The sequence below is a fragment of the Bacillus rossius genome, chromosome 13 (genome assembly GCF_032445375.1).
Source record: "Bacillus rossius redtenbacheri isolate Brsri chromosome 13, Brsri_v3, whole genome shotgun sequence".
In the NCBI taxonomy this organism is placed as follows: Eukaryota; Metazoa; Arthropoda; class Insecta; order Phasmatodea; family Bacillidae; genus Bacillus; species Bacillus rossius.
In genome coordinates, this window is record NC_086340.1 from 49,204,437 (window position 1) to 49,226,305 (window position 21,869).

Here is a 21,869-nt window from a genome sequence, read left to right on the forward strand (position 1 = left end):
CCCCTTCAAAGACATGTGAGGGGGAACAACCACTTGTAACGCACACTCTCTCACTTCAGGGTTACTTGCACACACCAGTGTCATGACAGTGTAATGGCCGGCTCGTGAATTCACTGAAAAGGTTGAAAATATTCTCCTAGGAATTTGAAGGGTTTTGTTTGCACTAGCCTGGCGTGTCTGTGCCACTGCTAACAGTTCTGGTGTCGTCACCATACAGTGACCGATGGATAATCGCGGACTATGTTATCTCGTTTCATGGCCATGCGAAAGGTGGATATTTACCAGTGTTGTTGCCAGACAACAGATGAATCACTCTTTATTACGAACATAATTTGAGATCATGGTCGGTGAAGTTACGGGCCGGCCATAAACCAGTCACGTCACCGGTGTGTGTAAATCTGCCTTTCCTCGAGTACTTCCTCTCACACTCGCTTCTGACAAGGTCACCGGATTAATCTGTTTACAACCTCAAAGCTCGCTTTATCCAAGCTCTTATGGTGTTGATGTTTTGGCTGTATTGCAGTGCGTCATCCCACCGCCCCGCTCGGAATGTTCACCCAAGCTACGCTCAGGTACAATTATTAATACATTGTAACATTTGATATAACGCTTGAGTGTCATAAAGTGTTCAATAACTGACGATGATAAAGGATGCTCTACAATTGAAAATCATCAACATCATATCTCTCTAACTTAGTTTTTTTTTATTTCCCAAACTGTATGTCTTTCCAATGTTTTATCTTTTCAAACTTATTCAGCTACATGAAACAGATGTGGTGTAAAAAATTAGGTGAAAGCACCACAGCATTACAAATAACAGTCAATCATAATAACCCTTATAGTTTATAGTTATTGCTTATGCAATATTACATGCACATTATTCATTTCCCATTTATATGTTAACCATCTAATTAAGTGTTCCTATATATTTAATTATGAGAGAGCATTAATACTGCACAACAACAACCTGGCCCCTATTTTAAGCACCATAAACTGATTGTGTACTTACAATTCCTTTATAAGCTACAAAAAATAACAAATTAAAAAAAATTTAATATAGTGTTACTATGAATTCAACTATGAAGAAGCCTTAATACTGATCAAACTACAATATGTACACTCAGTTTATATCACACACTTTAAGCATTACCAAAGGATTAAGTGCGGATAGTTAATTTATTAAATAGTAATTGTTTGGTCACAAATTCAAACCTTGATAAATTTGAAAAAATGCATTCACATTTACTATGCCCATTACCAAGGCTACATAAATACAAGGAACAAAGCACGCCGGGTGCATACTGGACCAGTTTCTTAACGTACCCCAAATGGGCTGTAATGTGCATTAGTAGCGCTTAGAGAACAGCACTGACTTTCCAAATTTACATTATGTTAGCACTTGATAAAGGACAAGAGTCCCTGTGCCTGTGAATCAATCCACGTTACAAAGGCCATTAATGAATTTTAAGAAAAAGGCACAAGAACTGTGAGGTGTACATATCACACAACCAGCTGACCTACAAGCAGAGATGTCGCATAAAGAGCTGGGGTATACAAACTCAATATCGCACCTGCAGATGACATCAACTTGCAAACATGAGTTCCTGTGGCCCTGACAAAGGAAGACCCATCCCACTAAAAGTTTCAGATGATAGCTGCACGGTAATAATCCCTGCACACGTCAAAACTTAACGGTACCTATTACTCTTATTCACCCATCAGTACATGCCAAAGAAAAGGCTGGCGTATCACGAAACCAATTCACTGATCTGCGCATCACAAAAAGATAGTAGCACGTACAGGGCAGTATTTCTATCAATCATACTTCCAAGCATAGCCAACAAAAAAGGAAAATGTGAAAATAGCTAACTCAAAGTCAAAATGATCATTTCCCACAGGGCCATCTGAAACATGATTTTAAAATGTTACATGATGTGCAGTCCATGCACACGAGATCCCGACTGGTTCACACCTAATCACAGAGCCCTAATTCATGTTTCAGGGTCAAGATTTACTAGCTGAAGCAGCAGGTTACAATAATTTCACCGACACATGAAGTGCGCATGCGGGGTGGGGTAGGGATTAGCAAAATGGTAAAGAGGGGAAGAGAACTACGACAACGGGGAAGGGGAAAGGAACCGACTCGACGTGGTAGCGACGTCACAACATGGCGGGAAATCCAAATGTCTGCCGACTTCCACTTACAGCCTGCTCAATGTCACCAGTTGACCATAAAGCTTTTACATGCATGAAAAAAGGTATGTTTGGAAAATCTAGAAACGTTACGAGGGACATTGTTCCTTTTGAGGAAACATGATTTAATTAACGGACAATTAAAATTAAATTAACAACCTATCCGTTAATCGAGGATATTAAAAATAGAGTTTTATTAAAAATTTTATGAAGTTTCCATGAACATAGAGAACACGTCCATAAAATTAATTAAAGAAGGCAGGACTAGTTATAGTTGACTAGTTCACACGAAATAGTCATAGAAAATAAACTGGTAGCTGATCAACTGTACAACATTGACAAGACGGGGCTAAACTGTTAAACGCTCCTTCAAAAAACCCTTGCCTCAAAGAATGAAACAGTCACTGGCACGAACTAGCAAAGGACAGGCTGACCATTGCAAAATGCAGCAATTGTTCCGGCCATTAAAAAAATATTTAAATCAATTAACCTGCCACCCCATGCAATTGTATTGCTAGACAACGCCCCAAGCTGTGTTTTTGACAACCCCCCCCCCCCCAACCACCCACCAGTGGTTTCAATAATCCAACCAATGGACCAGGGTGTTATTTAGGGGTTAAAACGATGTTACAGGAGGAAAAAGTCAGAGCATTATTAGAGAAAACAGAAGAAGGTTGTGATCTTTTTGAAGTAATCACAAGCTTCGATGCAATTTACAAAATTGTTCAAACTTGGAAAAAACTGAAGAAAATCACTCTATAGAAATCATGGAAGAATGTTTGTCCTAGCATAAACCAAGGCCAAGAACTTCCAGGAACTAATGAGTTAGGCACTGCAGAATTAGTCACCAATTTGCTAACTCTTCAGAATTATATACAGCCTGTTGATGTAGAGGAATGGCTAGCAGAAACATGACGTTGTTGCTGTTATCAATGAAGAACTTGAAGAAGATCAGATCATCAATTTTGTTTTGCAACAAACAATAAAGTGTAGAGCAAGAGGAGTCAGATGATGAAGTAAAGTAAAAAGACGAAAAGTTCAGTTTGTAACGTCCCTCGTGCCCAAAAATTATATTATTTTAAATTAATTAAAAACACCTTGGAAACTGCTGGGAAAAATATTAAGAAAATTAAAATTAATTACCAGAGGGGACACGAGGTGGTGAACAAGACAAAATTTACACTCCCTGCAAACTAGTAACTTGGGAGTTCGTGGAACGTTATGTAGAAGAAGGAAAATGATAAATAAATACACTATATAAATAATTTGGTCTATAGGTTTTCCTGGTTTATTATTAAGAGGTTTAGTTTTAGCATTATTTCGATATGATAATAAACATCTTAGTAATTAACAAAGTTAAGGGGGCGCCCCTACATTATTTAAAACAATACTTATTATACCTTAACAAACAAATGATTACATTAACAAAAATTTCAAGTATAGCACCAAAATTTGATTCTCCCAACGATTACATATATTATTAGTTTTCTTCATTTTACGTGTTCTTGAGGATTACGTTTTAAAGCACTGCTCGCTGGTATCTTTTAATGAATTTAGTTCCTTCTATGCAAGCGGAAAATATATATAGCTCAAAATCACCCGGGTCTTCCCAGGATGACGTCGGACCGAGAAGAAAACTCTTCTAAAGGGGGAAATCAGCTCGAGGTCCCGAAGATAAAGTGGGGAGCAATTTCTCTCCCCAGAAACTTGAACCCTGTCTGAAACACATGTCAAATTCAAAAATAATTAGACCTGCTTCCAGACAGTCATACACAGTTGGCGCGAAAGGCCAACGAACGGGAATTTGGGGACAAAAAAAAAAAGGCCAGATAACTCACCAAACAGGGTGTAGATTTCGGGACTCACGAAGAGTCTCGCGCCGACATCAGGATGACGTGCACCGAGAATTCGTGGATGTGCGAAAGCAACCCAATTTTTACAGAAATAAAAAAATAAAATAAAAAAAATAAACTACACATGACATATTCTAAAAACTACATCTGCCTGGCTACTGTACAAATGGGATCACATCCCTTAAGCAACTGACTACATCTTTTATGCAACCGAAATCGCCGTTCCCGCGAAAAGCCTCTTAGCGCAGAGGACGCCGCGAAGACGTGGTCAGTAGCCGAGGCCAGAGTCCTGAGTGCCTGCGATGGCGGACAAGGCTCCTAATTAAATCGGGTGCTAAGGCCCCTAGGGAGAAGGAGGGGGAAGGTTCGGTTCTATGCCGAAAACATGCGGAGGTGCCCGAGGCGGGCGTGACAAGAACACGACATGCGCGCTCTCTACCGGCCAGAAGAGAAGGCAACAAACAATCGACTTCTACAGGCCGCGAGAAGAAAGCATAGTGCCTTATGGCGCCGCGGCGCTGCTTTCTAGCGGCGTAAAGGGGAACTAACTGAGGCGGTGAGCTGACTTGCCACCAGGTGTCATGAGGGTGAGCTCTGCACGCTGGCGACCAGGCCTGCGGTTACTTTTTCTGCCGCTAGATGTCGTGGACATTTCTGTCGGACCAGGTAGAAGGTCCTTGAAGTCGGCCATGGTCTTGGCTAAGTTCACGTCAGGTCACTGCTCCCGACTTGATTTCTCAGAACTAAGATGAGGTGGAGAGAGAGGATAGAGGGGGGGGGGGGGGGGGGCAGAAATAGCCAATAAGGTGGGAACGCAGGTCCACTGGAGACCCATTCGTGACGAGACTTGCTATTCTCAGCAAGCCTGTAAGAAGTAGCAGCTTGCAGCCCACAAGCTGCTCTATGCAATTTTGGTCATGAAGAGAAATAAAATTACAAACTCGGGACGTGACTGCAAGCGAGAGAAATTTCAACTGGGCTGCCCATGTCTACATTAGACAGCAAAATATCAGATAGGCCCCCTGAGAAAGGGGGCTTCGGTCCACTGGCACAAATATTAAACACGTGGCGTACACCGGCCTAACAAAGAGTAAATCACCCCCTTATCAACCAGATAAAATTAGAAAAATCAAATTTCCAATTTTTTTTAAACTTATAGAAAAATTAAAAAAAAAGACGAAAAGCATAATTTCCGGCACATACTCCCCCGCTTGAATGCGGAGCATATAGGGAAAATAAAAAAAAAACACTTACACTCCTCAGTAAAACTAGTACCAAGTTCGCCTGTATCCTACTACTTATAATTCTAACACCTTTGAGACGCGTCCGCCTCTCAGGCACAACATATCAATAAACCTTAACCAAACTTATTACTAAATTCTTATTAACGAAGTGGCCACTTAAAACTAATACAACTTAATGCTAGTATTCTTATTTCTAGTACCATGGATTTTTAAGACCTCGAGGTTTTTTGGCATGTCTAATATTAGAGAGTCCCCAATGTTAGGGGAAAGAAATTAAACACATCTACTTTAAGTCAGCCTGTGTTTTCTTTAGGTGGGAGATGTGCGCTCTGGTCACGAATTCTTCCGAACTGGGGTCAGCTAGGCTAACCGTAACTGGCGTTAAAAATCGCTGTATTTGAAAGGGACCTCTCCAGCGGTACGCCAGCTTGGCGGAAAACTTATCCACTGCCTTGCTGAGTGGGTGTGCCTTACAAAGCACAAAATCGCCTACCCTGTAAGGGTTAGGAGATTGATTTTCGTTGTATTTCCTTTTTCTGCTCTCATGAGCCAGATTAAGATTTTTACGAGCTCTTCTCCAAATCTCCCTGATGTCTCTCGGATCATCGGGCAATAGGTCATTCAAAGACCAAAGATTTGAAAGAGGGGTATTAGGTCGGTACGGGAACCCTTCCCCCCCCCTCCGCCACGCCTCCTCAACCCGCCCGGCTTTCACGTTACCATGACAACCGGGTGACACGATACCCGACGCGCCCGCTACGGTGATCGGATCGCATTGGCACACGTGTAAACTGTCACTATGTTTACAGTTTTTCTTTTTCTTTTTTTCATTTTTTTATGAGATTATGAGTGCAAAATTGATGTAATTTATTTAAAAGGTTTTATGTTAAAAACAGTAAGAGGAAGATGTGAATAGAGAGCCTCAAATCTAATTAATGATGCTATTGCAAAGCTATTTTATCTATGCATTTATAAAACCATTACTATATTTTAGCGCGGTTTAAATTCTCGTTATTCCTACTTGCATAAGTCTGTGGATTTTCAATTCCAGCTTTGGTTAATTCATCTATGGTTGCTATACACAGGTATTCGTTCGATAGTGGTTTTTCGAATATGGATGTGTAAAAAGCAAATAAAATAAGGAAAAAATTATCTGGAGAGGAAGATACGTACTGAGTGAGGGTCGTACTTCTCTTTACATTTCCGTTCAGCTCACAAGAAGAGACTACAGCGGAGTTCTGTTATTTTGGTAGACGTCAAGTTGGGTTCATGAAATTCTGCATTAATTTGACAGAATTATGGATTTTCCGAACTTCAAGAATGAACTTACTCTTCGGTCGACATCTACATTCATGACCATCCTGGGTTCGAATCTTCGTACTTTCCATCCCTGAAGGACGATGGTCGGTGCCGTCAGTCGCTGTCGCAAGAATTCTGAGGCCTGAGTTCCCGACACAACCATGACGACCATACATCTAAGGTTCCATGTGGTCTACGTCGGTGAGATCATTTCACATTAATTATAAAGACTTTTCAGGATCAGAGAAGGATGCTGGACTGCCGTCATCTAATTTTACAATTAGAACAGTAGTATTCGTAGTTTTCAGCTAGTCGAAACGTCCTTGTCTCTGGTTACCGCTATCCAGATGTCCAGTGCTGCAGAGTTTGCAGTGTCTCCGAACAACTGAACTAAGGTTACGTGAATCGAGACATTACTAGTATGAAATACCTTTACTTAGATTTTTGGCTCGCTAGGAATATATGTCCGCATACAGATAACTATCACTGATATAGTATATATGTTATTGAGACTATTTGATCACCTAAATAGATGTCATTTATGCTTGCTTGTTCATTTAAGTCAAGATAATAAAAAAAAAACTAATATTTTGGAACGTATAACCAGTTACGTCAAATTCCTAACCTTTGGCATTACTTTTAAAATATACATTTTGCAAATCGAATTCATAAATGAATATTTAGTTTATGATTCACTCTACACTTCCTTAATACACATTTTAGACACTTACATGTCTTGTAAGCGGAAACAAATTAGCCAGGAACAAATGAGTGTAATAACTTGGATAAAACAATATTAATAAGAGGAATCATAATCAATTGTTTATTTCTGGAGAAATATATATATAAAATTAGGCGCCCAATTTCAATAAATAAATATACCACATTCTACACACGAGATAAAATTACCAGATAGCAAAAATTAATACATTACGCCAAGCAACATAACAACACTGCTTACCTAGCATCTATTGAATATACGCCACTGGTTGGCAGCATTGCATTAAGTAAAGCAGCTCCTAAAATGAGTGTAATCGTACATCAAAAATAATATTTTTACTCTGCCTTACTTGTCTTTTTAAGATTAATATGTTTACCTTTAAATTAGAAATGTTCACAATTATTGATACCAGAACAGCTCAACCTGAACAATTATTTGCTTTCATTGTTCCTGTAAAGTAATATTATCTCATTTTACCTAACATTAAATAATAAACAAAAACATAAAATCAAATAATATGAAAATGGATTCTCACCAATGAATTCTGTGTATCATAATTGGACTAAAAATCACAGCAAAATATACAGAACAATGTGAACTTACCACAGAAACCAGCATGACAACTTGTACAAGACAATGGTTTTTTTACCCATGTGTCATCTTTTTATATGATAACCAAGGAAACTCCTTCCCCGATAATTAAAAGAACAACATGAAAATGGCTTCTCACATGTGTGTATTCTGAAGTATGCACAAAAACTACCCTTTAAAGTAAACTTAACAGTACATTGTGAACATGAGAATTGTTTCTAACCTATTTTCTGATATGGAAAATAAATTTTAAAAAATCTTCTTAGTTAATGCAGCAGACCTGAATAAACATGTGTAGTGAATATCATTACAGAAAAATATTAGTCATAAAATTTTTTGCTAGTTTAAAAGGCATGCTGTTTGTTTAGTACATTAATATTGGTGAAGTACTCTCTATGAAAGCACAATGTATTTGAAGTCATTTTACTTTATGCAAGAAATAATTATATTTCCATATATGTATAACAAATTGACAGTTCCAGGTCACATTTATTTAGCCATCAGAAATAATTTGTGAATTATTGACAGTTGTGTGTTCTTATGTGTCTCCTAAGTGAACTCTGGTAAATGAACTTAGCAGAACATTGAGAACATGAGAATGGCTTGACACCAGTGTGAGATTTTGTGTGTCTGCTAAGTGAATGCTTTGTATAGAAATTATACGAACAGAAGGAACATGAGAATGGTTTTCAACCAGTGTGTCTTCTAATATGATAATTAAGTGAATTCTTTACATATGAATCTAGCAGAAGAAAATGAACATGATAATGGCCTCTCACCTGTGTGTGTTCAAAGGTGTGTAATAAAATGGATCTTATGATTGTACTCTTAGGAACATTGTGAACATGAGAATCATTTTTCACCAGTAGTGTTCTCCTATATATCTGATTCAGACCTTGAGATTTTCCCCCCAAACAAACAGTTCCTTCTTCCACTATGTATGGCAAGTCACTGCTTCCCATGCACACTACAAAAAAATTATAAAATAATTAGAAGGTTGTACATTTGTAATTAATCCATAAAATCTACAGAAAATGTACCATTTTGTTTATCTTTATACAAGTATACAATGTTTAAGTGCAATGCAGTTACTGTTTAAATAATAAACCATACTAAAAGGGAGAATAGCCGAAGTTAACCTGTGATAACAGTGTTTAGATGATATATTGTTATGAGTGGGAAACACAGGGTAGAAATGATAGTCCGACTAATTACCTAGAGTTTTATTTATAAACAAATATTTACATTTACCTGTGTTCTGAGGTGTGAATTCAAATGAATCTTCTGAGTGAAAGCTTTAGAATATTGTGAACATGAGAATGGCTTCTCACCTGTGTGTGATCTCATATGTACCTTCAAGTAATTATTGCTACTATACTTAGCTAAATAAAATGAACATTAAAATGGCCTCTCACCTGTGTGTGTTCAAAGGTGTGTAATAAAATGAATCTTATGATTGTACTCTTTGGAACATTGTAAACATGAGAATCACTTTTCACCAGTATGTGTTCTCCTATATATCTGCTTCAGACCTGGAGATTTTTCCCCCAGAGTTCAGAGTTCTTTTCATCCTCAGTTCTTTCTTCCACTATGTATGGCAAGTCACTGCTTCCCACGCACACTACATAAAATTATAATTAATTAGAAGGTTGTACATTTGTAATTAAAGCATAAAATCTACAGAAACTATATCATTTTATGTTTACCTGTATATAAAAATTCAAATTTAAGTGCAATGCAGTTACTGTCCAAATAATAAACCATTCTAAAAGGGAGAATAGCCGAAGCTAACCTGCGATAACAGTGTTCAGATAATATATTGTTATGAGTGGGAAACACAGGGTCGAATGATAGCCAAATTAATTAACTAGAGTTTTATTTATAAATAATATTTACATTATGTATATATTATATATAACATAAATTGTTATAATTTAACTATCTGTACACAAATTAACACTTACACTAAGTCTACAATAATTCCCCCCACTGAACCTATGTTCGACAGAAGCTTCCTTCACTGCTGTCTCTTACTGCGTACCTCTGCTCCAACACCTAGACTCACACAGCTCACTCATTCGTTTCACACGCGAAACCTGTCGCTTGTCTTCCGCTTTTGCTCACCAAAGGGGTCATTCACCCTCTTCACTTCACTGCTCTAACAGGTCGCTCCGAGGATACGCCGTTATCACCACCAGCCTCGAGCATCCAACGCTGGTGTCGCCACCAGCCTCTGTTATTCTCGGACCACTCACAGAGCTGCTAACCATTACGAATTTTCCATAATTATTACGATTTAACACCGAATTATGAAACAACGGAACATTGCTGGTTTATTACGGAAAAGAGCCTTTGTGCTGCATGGTAACGGAAAAAAATTCCATTTCTGGTGTGCGTGTTTCGTTAACGCATGTCGAATACATCGTGTGGTTGCGCAAATAATGGAACAAGTAAGTGTGCGCATGTAATGTCGCAATAAATACATTCATTCTCCAGTTTTGAAATAATAATGGGATGGTACGATACAACTAGTACGTATTCTTGGAATTTTTTTTGTTAACTACTTTCATCACGATAACTTTTGTACGGTAATTTGGTTAACCTGTATTGCTTTTATTTCTTTCTTGAAAGCCATTTTTTTCATCAATGTGTTTTTGTCGTGTCTACAAAGTGAAATTTTTTTATGTTTTTCGATAGTGTTGTGTTCTTGAGTGCCGGTTGTAGAAATGAAGCATGAGACAGAACAATATGTGTCTGGGGGTAAAAAAAAGAATGCTATTCTTCAGAACTTTCAACTTAACTATTCAAAAAAATAGCCATTCTTGTCATCTTCAAATGTTTCAGAACGCCACGCGTTTTGTAATATATGCACATGTGACTTTCCAATTGCCCATGGTGGAAGGGATGACTGTAAACAGCATATTGAATCAAAGAAACATTTGGAAAATTTTATAGCCGTGACGAGCAATAAATATATATACTGGTTTTTCGCTTCATCTGAAGAAACAAAAGTAACGAACGCTGAGTTATTGTTTACAAGTTTTCTGAGAGAACACAATTTACAGATAGCAGTAGCAGATAATTTGGGTAATTTGTTTAAAACCATGTTACCAGGTTTAATAATTGCACAGAAATATAGCTGTGCGAGGACAAAAAACAAAAGTGAAAATGTTGAATCTTTGGTAAGTGGACCATTTGCTTTAGCTACCGATGGGAGTACTGATTTGAATGGAGTGAAGATTTAACGAATAGTTGTTTCATCAAACACAAGGTAAAATTGCACTTTACTGTTATCCCTTCTTGAGACTACAGACAAGACAGAATATGGTATTTTCTCTGTGCTGTATCAGGAATTTGAACGTTTTGGAATATTTTGGAAAAATTGTGTAGCGTTTGCATGTGACAATGCCAATACTATGATTAGCACTAATAAAGGTGTGGTAGCATTTTTGAAAGAAAAACATCCAGCTCTTATTGTGCAAGGCTGCTCAAGTCACCTCATTCATCTAGCTGATGAAAAAGCCAGTGCACAGCTAACTATTAGCATTGAGACATTTTTGGTTAATATTTTCTATTACTTGGATAAAAGTTCAAAATGCCAGAATCATCTGAAAGTGTATCAAGAGGTATGTGAGGCAAAGTCACACAAAATCTTGAAATATGTTAGCACACGTTTGCTCTCTCTCCTAAAAACAGTTGACAAAGTGCTGGAACAATGGGAGGATTTGAAGAACACGTCAACCCCATTGCGGTAGCAACTTCAAATATTGATTCTATTCTTACCTTTTATCTAGCTTCAATCAGATCCACATTAGAATACTGTTCAGCAATTTGGAATAATATCATCAATTCCGATACTGGAAATATATAATCCATTTGAAATGAAATTTTTCAAAATCGTTCAGCTTCCTAATTACATACATTTTTTGATCGTAGAGTACATACTTAGATTCTATTTTTGTATATAACTGGTATAGTTGAAAGCCAAATAGTAATTATTTTCTAGATTTAACTGGTATGAATGTTCCCCAGTTTAACACTTGTTTAAAATTAACTTTCAAAACCAATACACACAATAATATCTGTTTACAATAGTTAAAAGATTCAAACATTTTCCACAGGTCACGATACGAAAAAGTCAAAATGACGGACAGTGATAGAGCTTTACTCCAGGATTTTCAGGAACATCGCCAGCCTGGATTACTGGAAGTCAATAAAGTTTTAACCGGAACACAAAATGTGAAAAGTAAAATATAACCAGCCACAAAACAGTAAACACTGTACAGAAATGGAAACCAATAGTAATGAAACATGCTAAGTAAATAAAAATTGCCAGCAGAGCATTACAGTAACATGGTGGCCCAGGTGAAAAGTGGAATTCACCTATTAATATTTGAAATTAGAGGCTCGGTTTGTGCCGTGTTACAGCATGTGCCAAACCATAATATCCTGGGTCACAGACCTCCTCTGTATTACACAGGCAGCTGGCCAAGTGGGAATAGTGGACTAACACAGTTTCTCCAGTGTCTCTCGCTGTTCTCAAACAACAGCTGCAACGAATGGCTCCTACCTGCTATAAATAGACAGAAATTGACTCAATGGCTACTTTTGTAATAAGTTATTTGTTTTGTTTTTACTACCATCAAATGTCATTCAAATCTTTTATTATAATGTTTTATTAATACATTACACTTTCTAAAAATAAATTTAATCTGACATTCTTTTCAGAATAATTTAATTAGTCTGATTTACAACAGTATTATATAACAAAAACATCAAATTAAAAAAAGCACAGGAATAAATGTGGCAAATCCATAATAAGACCCACATTACCCATAAATAAACTTGTTCACTATTTCTATTTCTGTTTATAAATATATCAAGACTACAAGATACCACGATGACAACACAATAAAAAAAAAAGGATAATTATATACATTATTTCCAATGCCTAGAGAAATTACACTTCACAAAACTTTATTCTCATAAAATTTCACAGCAAACCTGGCTAACTATAAACCACACAACAGTGTTCTCCCAGTATAACTATGGAGTTGGGTGATCTTTGACACAAGCTGGCAGGCCACGGGACTACATGGCTGCCACCCGTTTTATATACAATACAGTAACTGAGTGAAAAATCATAAAGATATGCACAAAAAAACATAATGTGTAACAGCAGTCTCTTACATAATTTGCACATATTTTTAAACACTTTTAAAGAACTTTTCGGGACTTCTGTAAAGGTACCTAACAAGTGTCTTGCAGATAAAGACATACCACTGTTTCAATTTCTCAACATATAAAATGGGATATTTTTTTTTTCAAGACAATAGACATCAGTTTGGTGGAAAAAAACATTGTTTATCCATTATTTTTAAGTGAATATTATTTTTCACTCCAGCCTATTCCCCCGTGTGATATTCATGTTCATACATAAACTTGGCATCTGATGAACATTCAGTGTGTGTGCTTGCAAAAAATTCCATTGTCTATTTAATTTTATTTCCAAAAGAACTTTCAGGGGCTGAATATACAAGCAACATGCTGAAATACAAAACATTTCATGTACCTTAGAAAAATAAACTTTAAGTGGATAATACTGCTCAACTTGTTTTAAAGCTTCAAAGTATTTTGTTATATGATACCGGAAATGTTATATTTTGTGCTCACTTCAATTGCACTAGTACTAAAGTTTATACAAACTTAGGTTTACATAATTGTTTACTAATTTTGTTCATAAAATCAAGTGTACTTAACAAGAGTGTTCCAAAGGGGGAATGTGCCAGTTTCCAACCTTCTGAAGGGAGGGGGGGGGGGGGGGAACATGGAGAAAGGAGCTGCCATTAAAACATTTTTAACTAGTCCACTCAAACTGTAATTAAAGTTTTTTTTCCCTTCAAAAAGTGTGATTCTTCCTTTTGCTATTATTGTAATGGCACCATTAAAAATGGTTTAGTTTTGAAATTTGATGTGATGTTTTCGTTACACACTTGGTAAGTAAGGACATGAAAAATAACCTGTTCTCATTTCTTTAGAGTTATTATTTTACTCAAAAAAAAAGTGTTACTCAACAAAAATAAAATAAAGAATTGTTAATAAAAACAAATTAGTGTTCTTTAATGTACACCTATCCCTCATTTAGCACGACTGTTGCGTTCCTAAAAATGCTTGTGTAATTCAATATCGCGTATTCTGAAGCATTAGTTTCCATAAATAGCAAACCTAATTTCTTTAATTGTGTAGGAAAATATACTTATGTAATATCAATGCGTAAAATAACACTCAACAATAAATATGTCACCATTAATATTTATATGCCTCCCATCGCACTTTGTATGACAAATTTGACATTGTATAACTTTATCGTTAATCGGCTGGCTGACTTGCCCGCCCGGGCTTGAATTTCAACTCACTTCGCGCACTTTTCCAAACTATCTTTTACTGACATTGAAACCGATATTACTGTCCAGATAATTACATTTTCATTTTCCAAATATTGAAGTGCTTTTTCGCATATAAGCATCTGGTTCACACCAATACTGTCAAGCCAATGAATTTTTTTTTTTCATTGCAACATTCATTTAACAACCTTTTCCATGTGAATCAGCTTTCATTTCTGTTCCGGTAACTAATGTCAAATATATTCAAGCTAGTACAACCAACAGTATCAGACTTATATAAACTTATGATACAGTCCTTATTTTGTATGATTTTGCGCAAAGTTGACTTGCTTAAAACTAAAGAGCGATAAACATAGAGGTGGGTTGCAGAGTAATAATCTGCTACTTTGTAACTGATACACACCTGTATCAAGAACTGCAAACGAGTACACTATTCAAGTATCAAGTACTTTAGAAACAGTTTAGAATTCACCTGGAACAACACCACGGCCAATGTGTGCAGAACCCGATCGCAGATGACAGTCACTTGGGCGGTGCTTGTGAAAGGGGAGGGAGCGGCACGACGAATAAGGGATAAAGAAGGGAAAGAATGTAAGGGAGGGAGAAGCCTAAGATGTACATCAAGTTCTGTACCTGCCCGAACACGCCTGAATATTCACCTTCGGCCAACCTCGGGTTTATTTATATATATTTATATTTCTCTGTTTATTTTAATGTAGCTATACTAACCTAACTAACCGTCCATAGTGTTCTAAAGTGTTTTAATGTAGCTAACCTAACAGACCACTTTAAATATTTGAATTCATTGTTCCTGCGCAAAAATAAAACAAATCCCGAGGTTTGCAGAAAATGAATATTCGGGCGTGTTCGGGCAGGGACAGAGCTTGATGTACATCTTAGGCTTCTCATCTAAGTACGCTCAGTGCGCAGTGCGTGCTCCTTGCAAAGATTGAAGACTCTGATTACGAAAGGCATGGAAAGAGTACACTGATACCTTTTAATGACTACGAAGAATGTAGAATGAGAAAACTGATACCTTTTTACTACTACGAATAATGTAGAATGAGAAAACTGATACCTTTTTACGAAGAATGTGGAAAGAGAAAACTGATACCTTTTTACGCTGGTGGTGACGGCACGGAGGATGTGTAACCTGTAACGAGAATGCTGACACCTTATTGCTTCCTGGGACCGCTACTGCTCTAGCTGATACAGAAGTATCAGCTACTTGTAACCAGTACATTACTGTATCAGTAACTGGTTGGAACAGATACCGAAAATTGCTGTAACAACCCACCTCTTATGTCGATCATCAACATAAGTGTGGCCTTCATGATAATCTGCGTGCCGTAATACTTCTAGTTTTGTCTGAAATACTTGAACACGATGCATTATGCTCTCTCTCTTGGAAGCCATGATTCCACTATGATTCCAACTGCAGGTGATTATGCACATACAGTTACCGGCAGATGAATGTGCAGACGTTGCTTTTGTTTGTGTGAATTCCCTGCCACTGGCTAGACTGAGTTCATCTGGCCTGGTCTAGGGCCGGGCGACAACGGTACGGCACGGCGGCCTACGTGCAGACGTAAAAATATTTGGACCTTTACACTCGATAGCCACAACTTAACTTGCCATAGCTGATGTTTGTAAAACAGCTGATAGTGTAGTCAAACCGGCACGCGCATCTCTACCACCCCCCCCCTCCCCCAACCATACTGCATGCCAAGAAACATCTGTTGTTTACAAAGTTGAAACAAACCTCAGAGCATCATGCACAAATTATTTTTTGCTGTAGAGATTTTATGCTAACTGAAATTTACAGACATGGTATCCAAGACTATGGCAGTAAAATTAACATCGCAAAAAATAAATTCTTGCAATCTGATGACATGTAAGTGAGGAATAGGTGTATAACAATTTGACAGTATAGGTCATATTTATTTAGGCATTATAAATAATTTGTAAATTATTGACAGTTTTTTGTTCTTATATGTCTCCTAAGTGAACTCTTGTCACTGAACTTAACAAAACATAATGAACATGAGAACGGTTTCTCACCAGTATGAGTTCTAAGGTGTACAATCAAATGGCTCTTTTCAGTAAATTTAGAAGAACAATATGAACACGAGAATGGCTTCTCACCAGTATGTGTTCTTATATGGTTAATTAATTTACTATTTTCAAAGAATTTAGCAGAACATTGAGAACATGAGAATGGCTTTACACCAGTGTGAGATTTTATGTGTCTGCTAAGTGAATTCTTTGTATAGAAATTAGCCGAACAGAAGGAACATGAGAATGGTTTTTCACCAGTGTGTGTTCTAATATGATAAATAAGTGATTTCTTTACACAGAATCTAGCAGAACAAAATGAACATGAGAATGGTTTCTCACCTGTGTGTTTTCTAAGGTGTGCAATCAAATTACTCTTTTGAGTGAATGCAGTAGAACATTGTGAACATGAGAATGGCTTCTCACCCATGTGAGTTTTCATATGCACCTTAAGGTAACCATTACTACTAAATTTAGCCGAACAAATTGAACATGAGAATGGCTTCTCACCAAAATGTATTCTACTATGTTTCTTAAATAAACTACTTTCTTGGAACTTAGCAGAACACTGTGAACATGAAAATTTTCTCCTAACTTTTTTTGTTTCATAGGTATTACTATCTAACTCACTAGGGCACATTTTATGATTCAACAACTTGTTCAGTCCTTGGGTCTTACCCCCCAAATGAACAGGTTCAGAGTCCTTCTCGTCCTTAGACCTTTCTTCCATCGTGTACGGCAAGTTATTGATTTCCACGCACACTAAAAAAAATAAATAAATAAATTAGAATGTTTTACCTGTGTAATTATTGTACAAAATGCTACAGAAATGATATCACTTTATGGTTATATGTATACAGGCATTCAATGAGTGAAAAGCAGTATTTTATAAAATAATAAAACAACCTAAAGAGGAAATAGGCCAAGCTAACCTGCAATAACAATGTTTAGGATAATATATATTGTTATAAGTAGGATAAACAGGTTCAAAAATGTTAGCCCAATTTATTAAAAATAATTTTATTTATTAACTTATATTTACAGTTTTAGTATAATTTTAACAATTTAACTATCTGTTAACAAATTAATTTCTCTAACATTGAGTCCACAGTTGGCTCTCTCCACTGCTCGTCTCTTACTGCGCACAGTTGTGGCAACACGCTGCCTCGCACTGCTCACTGGTTCACTCGTTCACCTCGCACACAACACTGCCTGGATTCTTCGGTCCCCGATGCACCGATCTTCACTCGAAACTCATGGCTCACTCACCACCTTCACTTCACTGCTGTCACATGTCACTCTTGAGGATCGCGCACACACACGCTGGTGCCGCCAGCCTCTGTTACTCCCGCACTACCTGCAGGGTGGTCAGCAAGTCAGTATAAAAAAATTCCCTGACTTTTCCAGGTCTAAAAGAAAATTCCCTGACCACTATAAAATACAAAAATTTTACACCATATAGTGTAGGCCTATCAATGCAGCTACTTATAATGCATTAATTTCTCAGCAAAGATACAAAAATAACAATGTGGCAACTATGCCAACACAGAATTACTGATATTTTTAAATTATATGTGAGTAATAAGCAACATGTAATAAATTTATTCAATGGAAAAATTGACAAAAATATGATTACTCACCCTGGCAGCTTCAAACTCTTCACAGCAGTTCACATAAAATAAATTGCACTTTAATAATGTGTTTATTAAGTAGTTTAAACATTTGATCACACATTTGAAGATAGCATGCCTGTTGATGTGATGTTCAACAAAATGACAAGCACAATGTTCTAAATCTGAATAAAGTTGGTATTGTTAATAAATAAATAAAAATGCTGAAGACACAGGTATAATTACTGAACACTATCCAAAATCTCACTTCTCATGTTTGTTGGCCATAAGTTTCCCACACAGCCATCCTAAATTGTAAAGAAATTGACGTCGGCCGGGGCTACGCCCTCCCTAAGCCCGATGTGCCTCACGCCGTCACCACCCCTCTCCACCCACCACCACCCTCTATTCAAACCTCCCGCTCGTGCGTGCGTGTGTGCGTGTGTGTCTAGCCCGGCAAGAGGGCGCTTAGAAGCAGTGCGGCGACCCCCCTAATTTGCTAAGTTTAATGTTAATTGTAAACCTTTTGTTTTCATTCATTTTTGCCCCAGTGTTTGTGCAGTTACTCATGTATTCTTTAATTTAAATATCATGTTACTTGAAAAAACCACAGACGTTGCCCGGGCGGACCCGAATAGGCACGGACTTGGACGAGGGTAGGAATGTTTTTATATAAACTTTCAATAACTAAGTAAATATTAATGAACTTTAAAATGCCAGTAGCTTTTATATAATTTTCAATGTTACTCTATAATTTACTTAACTTTCGCCGGGGCACGGAATCACAGAATGTAATAACGGTAATTGTGTTGGCGCGGAGGCACCATGTTAGTCGAGACGAGCAGAGCTCTCCCCCAGTTCATCTTCATCTCCGACCGAGAGCAGACGCGCCAGCACCCCGGGGATCTCAACCGTTGTAAACCACCGATCAAGTAATTCTGCATCTTTAATTATTCTTAAACCTTTTCGTCCGTCAATCCTCGGGGCAGCTCTCAGTCGGCGGGCTGCATTAATAATTAATTGTCTCAGTCAAGTTTTTTAACCATTGTGTAATAAGCATACTTTATAGCATGGCCACGTGTGTGGACCATGCATTCACTTAAGTCGATTCGTGCCTCAGGCTTTTTAACCGTGTAAAGTGTAACGTGCGTAGAGGGAAGCATGTTCGTGGAATTAAATCTGGGTATAAGTAAAAACCTGACTACTTTATTTAACCACGTGGTGAGTGAGCCTACTTAGCCTAGGAGTGTGGCGTGCCCGACGCCTAGAGCGGGCCAGGTCTGGATAGATAGGGTAGAAAGGGCTGGTAACTCGTCCCCACTTGGGCTACGTCACGCCCTGAGAGCGAGACTCAGCCGGGTCCACGTGCCCTTACACTTCTTAAAATCACCGGGAACGTGCGTGCAGCCCTCAAAATCACTAGCTGAAAAAACTTGAAACACAGATGTATACACACTTGTTTTCTTTTGTAGCTGCGAACAACAACATATCACTAATTCAAAGACAAAATGTCTTTTTCAATTAGTTAAACTTCCCTCTGTGCATTTAACATAAGTGCAGATTTTTTTGCCTCGAGCTCCTTTACCAGAGCGGCAGCTTTCCTCTTCTTCAACATTTCCTTTGATAACACATATTCTGCTTCCTGTTTCTTTTCATTCGCTTCTTTGTAGCGAGCATGGGCATTTTTTACAGAATGAATCAGAGGTTTGGTGATGGTTAACTTCTTCAAACCTCCAACGTTGGTGACAGCATCATACACGACTCTCCTTGCAATCAATGATTCTTCTTTCATATTCACTATCAAATTTTCAGCATTGTTTTTGAGTTGGCATTTTTTATATGACAGTCTGGGCTACCTGCGAACACAAGAACAGATGAACAAAATTAATAAATATAATACTAAGTAATTGACTACACAAAGCACAAGGCCTTCATACCATTTTCTTACAAAAATGTTACTGAGTTAGACAGCTGTTAACATGAAGTTTAAGATAAAAACCTAAATATCACTTCTGCATTTTAAAGTGTCAGAGAAATGATAATACCAAGCGCCTAGTATTTTATTTTAAAAATACCGAACACAAAAACGAAACTAGCAAACCGCCATTTTGGGGTACATCCTAACCACAAAATCTGTGTAGAAATACATTAAAATGTGGAGAATACTTACCTGATAAAAAAAACACTGCGGCGACTTTCCACTTCAATCAGCATTCACAGTTTCGCATATCAATCACATTAACAACGTATTACGTAACCAAGAAGTCAATAACGAATAAGTGTATAGCGACGCTCACGTTTCTCGCAGTTGCGCATTTTACATTCGATTACGATATTTTCGACTGCATTGGGTACCAATCTCAATATCTCGCAGTCACGTATTACAATCGATTACGAAAAGTTCGATTGCTCTCGAGGACGTAGTCTGACGTGTTACTAGTTGAACATCACGATACATTTAATAAATACACACGTGCTTTTCAAATCTGGAATGAAGATTTATGTTTAGAAAAGATTTTGAATCGCTAAACACATGACATTTTTCATAAAAGTACATAAACACAGACTGAATCACCTACAAAAAATTGCCCTGACAGCTAAAAAAATTCCCTGACTTTTCCAGGTTTCCTGGAATTCCCTGACTTTTCCCGGTTTTCCCGGTCGCTGGCCACCCTGACCTGTCACAGGTTGGCCTCCACCTTAAACACCTGCCACCTCATAGCCCTCCGGTGTTTCCTCATCAGAATCCCCACCTCGACACTCAAAGGCGCAAGAACAATGGAGTTCTTGTTACACCATTTCTGTCGCCATCTCTCGGGACACTCAGAATATACCATACAAACATTTTTTTCCACGGGCTCTTGGTCCATTGAAATGTAAAATTTTTTTGGGCTTAGCGTGCGTTTGTCCGAGGACGCAATTTTATTTTTTTGATATGAAGGGGAGGTTAGTGTAAAGTTAAATCCAAGTTTGTGGGGTTGCAACCCTTGTCCCACGGCCGCTATCTTGGAAAAGAGGTTCAAATGGTTTTTACGGTTTACCTGCCAAACTACAGGTCTCACAAATAAATTATTTAACATTTCGTGTCGCAAATAAAATTATCTATAACTTTTGTCCAGTAATGTTTAGTCGTATAACCATAAATAAAAAAAGTTATAAGCGAAAATCCATAAAAATTTGAGATCATTAATCTATTTGTCGATATAACTTTTTTCTAATCCTTTATAAAAAAATGATATCAGACCATTTTTATAGATGGTGTTTTAAGGAACAATTTTCATTATAACCATTTTTTAATTTATTTATTAGTTAAGGTTTTACAGCGCTGCGAAACTAATACTATTCTTCAGTATTCATAACTATACATAAATATAAATATATATATTAATGATTTGTCATAATTTTTAATAAACTTGTTATTTGTTTTATGATAATCTTTTTAATTATTGATAGTAATATTGTTATTAATTAATTATTGATTTGACACTTCAACACAAAACTTTGGAATTTTTGATTTTTAAAATAATTTTAATTCATTGAATGTGTCATTACCGAGAATAATGTGCAGGTAGAAAATACCCAAGTGACCGTTTGGGAATAAAAGAACATTTGCCTGCTATTATTATTATTATAATTATTATTATTATTATTATTATTATAATTATAATATTTTGTTGAAGTTGTTCCTCAACAAGAGAGTTGACCCTGCTTTGCTTACTGTCAATGGTGAACGTTTTTTAATCTCTTTATATGGTGGTAATAAAGATGATAATTCTGACAGCCTAAGAAATAAACAATTCAGCAAGTCAGTGACAAAGAGTACATTTAATTTATCATCACTTTCTCCAACATAAGATACAGCTCGCTTTCACAGCTTCCGAGTCTACCATCAGGTCCAG

The 21,869-nt window shown here is 37.1% G+C and overlaps 1 protein-coding gene across 4 annotated transcripts in view; it reads right to left on the minus strand.

Annotated features, from left to right (window-relative positions):
- The window catches only part of LOC134538560 (oocyte zinc finger protein XlCOF19-like), an 87,994-nt gene that overhangs the window by 14,558 nt on the left and 51,567 nt on the right, over nucleotides 1-21,869 (minus strand). For 2 of the 4 annotated variants that reach the window (XM_063379983.1, XM_063379984.1), the window contains one exon: nucleotides 17,039-17,122. The exons of 1 other annotated variant lie outside the window; for it this stretch is intronic. In XM_063379983.1, the coding sequence (XP_063236053.1) occupies nucleotides 17,039-17,122 (84 nt within the window). Of the gene's footprint in view, nucleotides 1-9,248; nucleotides 9,523-17,038; nucleotides 17,123-21,869 lie in introns of those variants that run through there. One more of the 4 variants, XM_063379986.1, reaches the window with a different exon arrangement.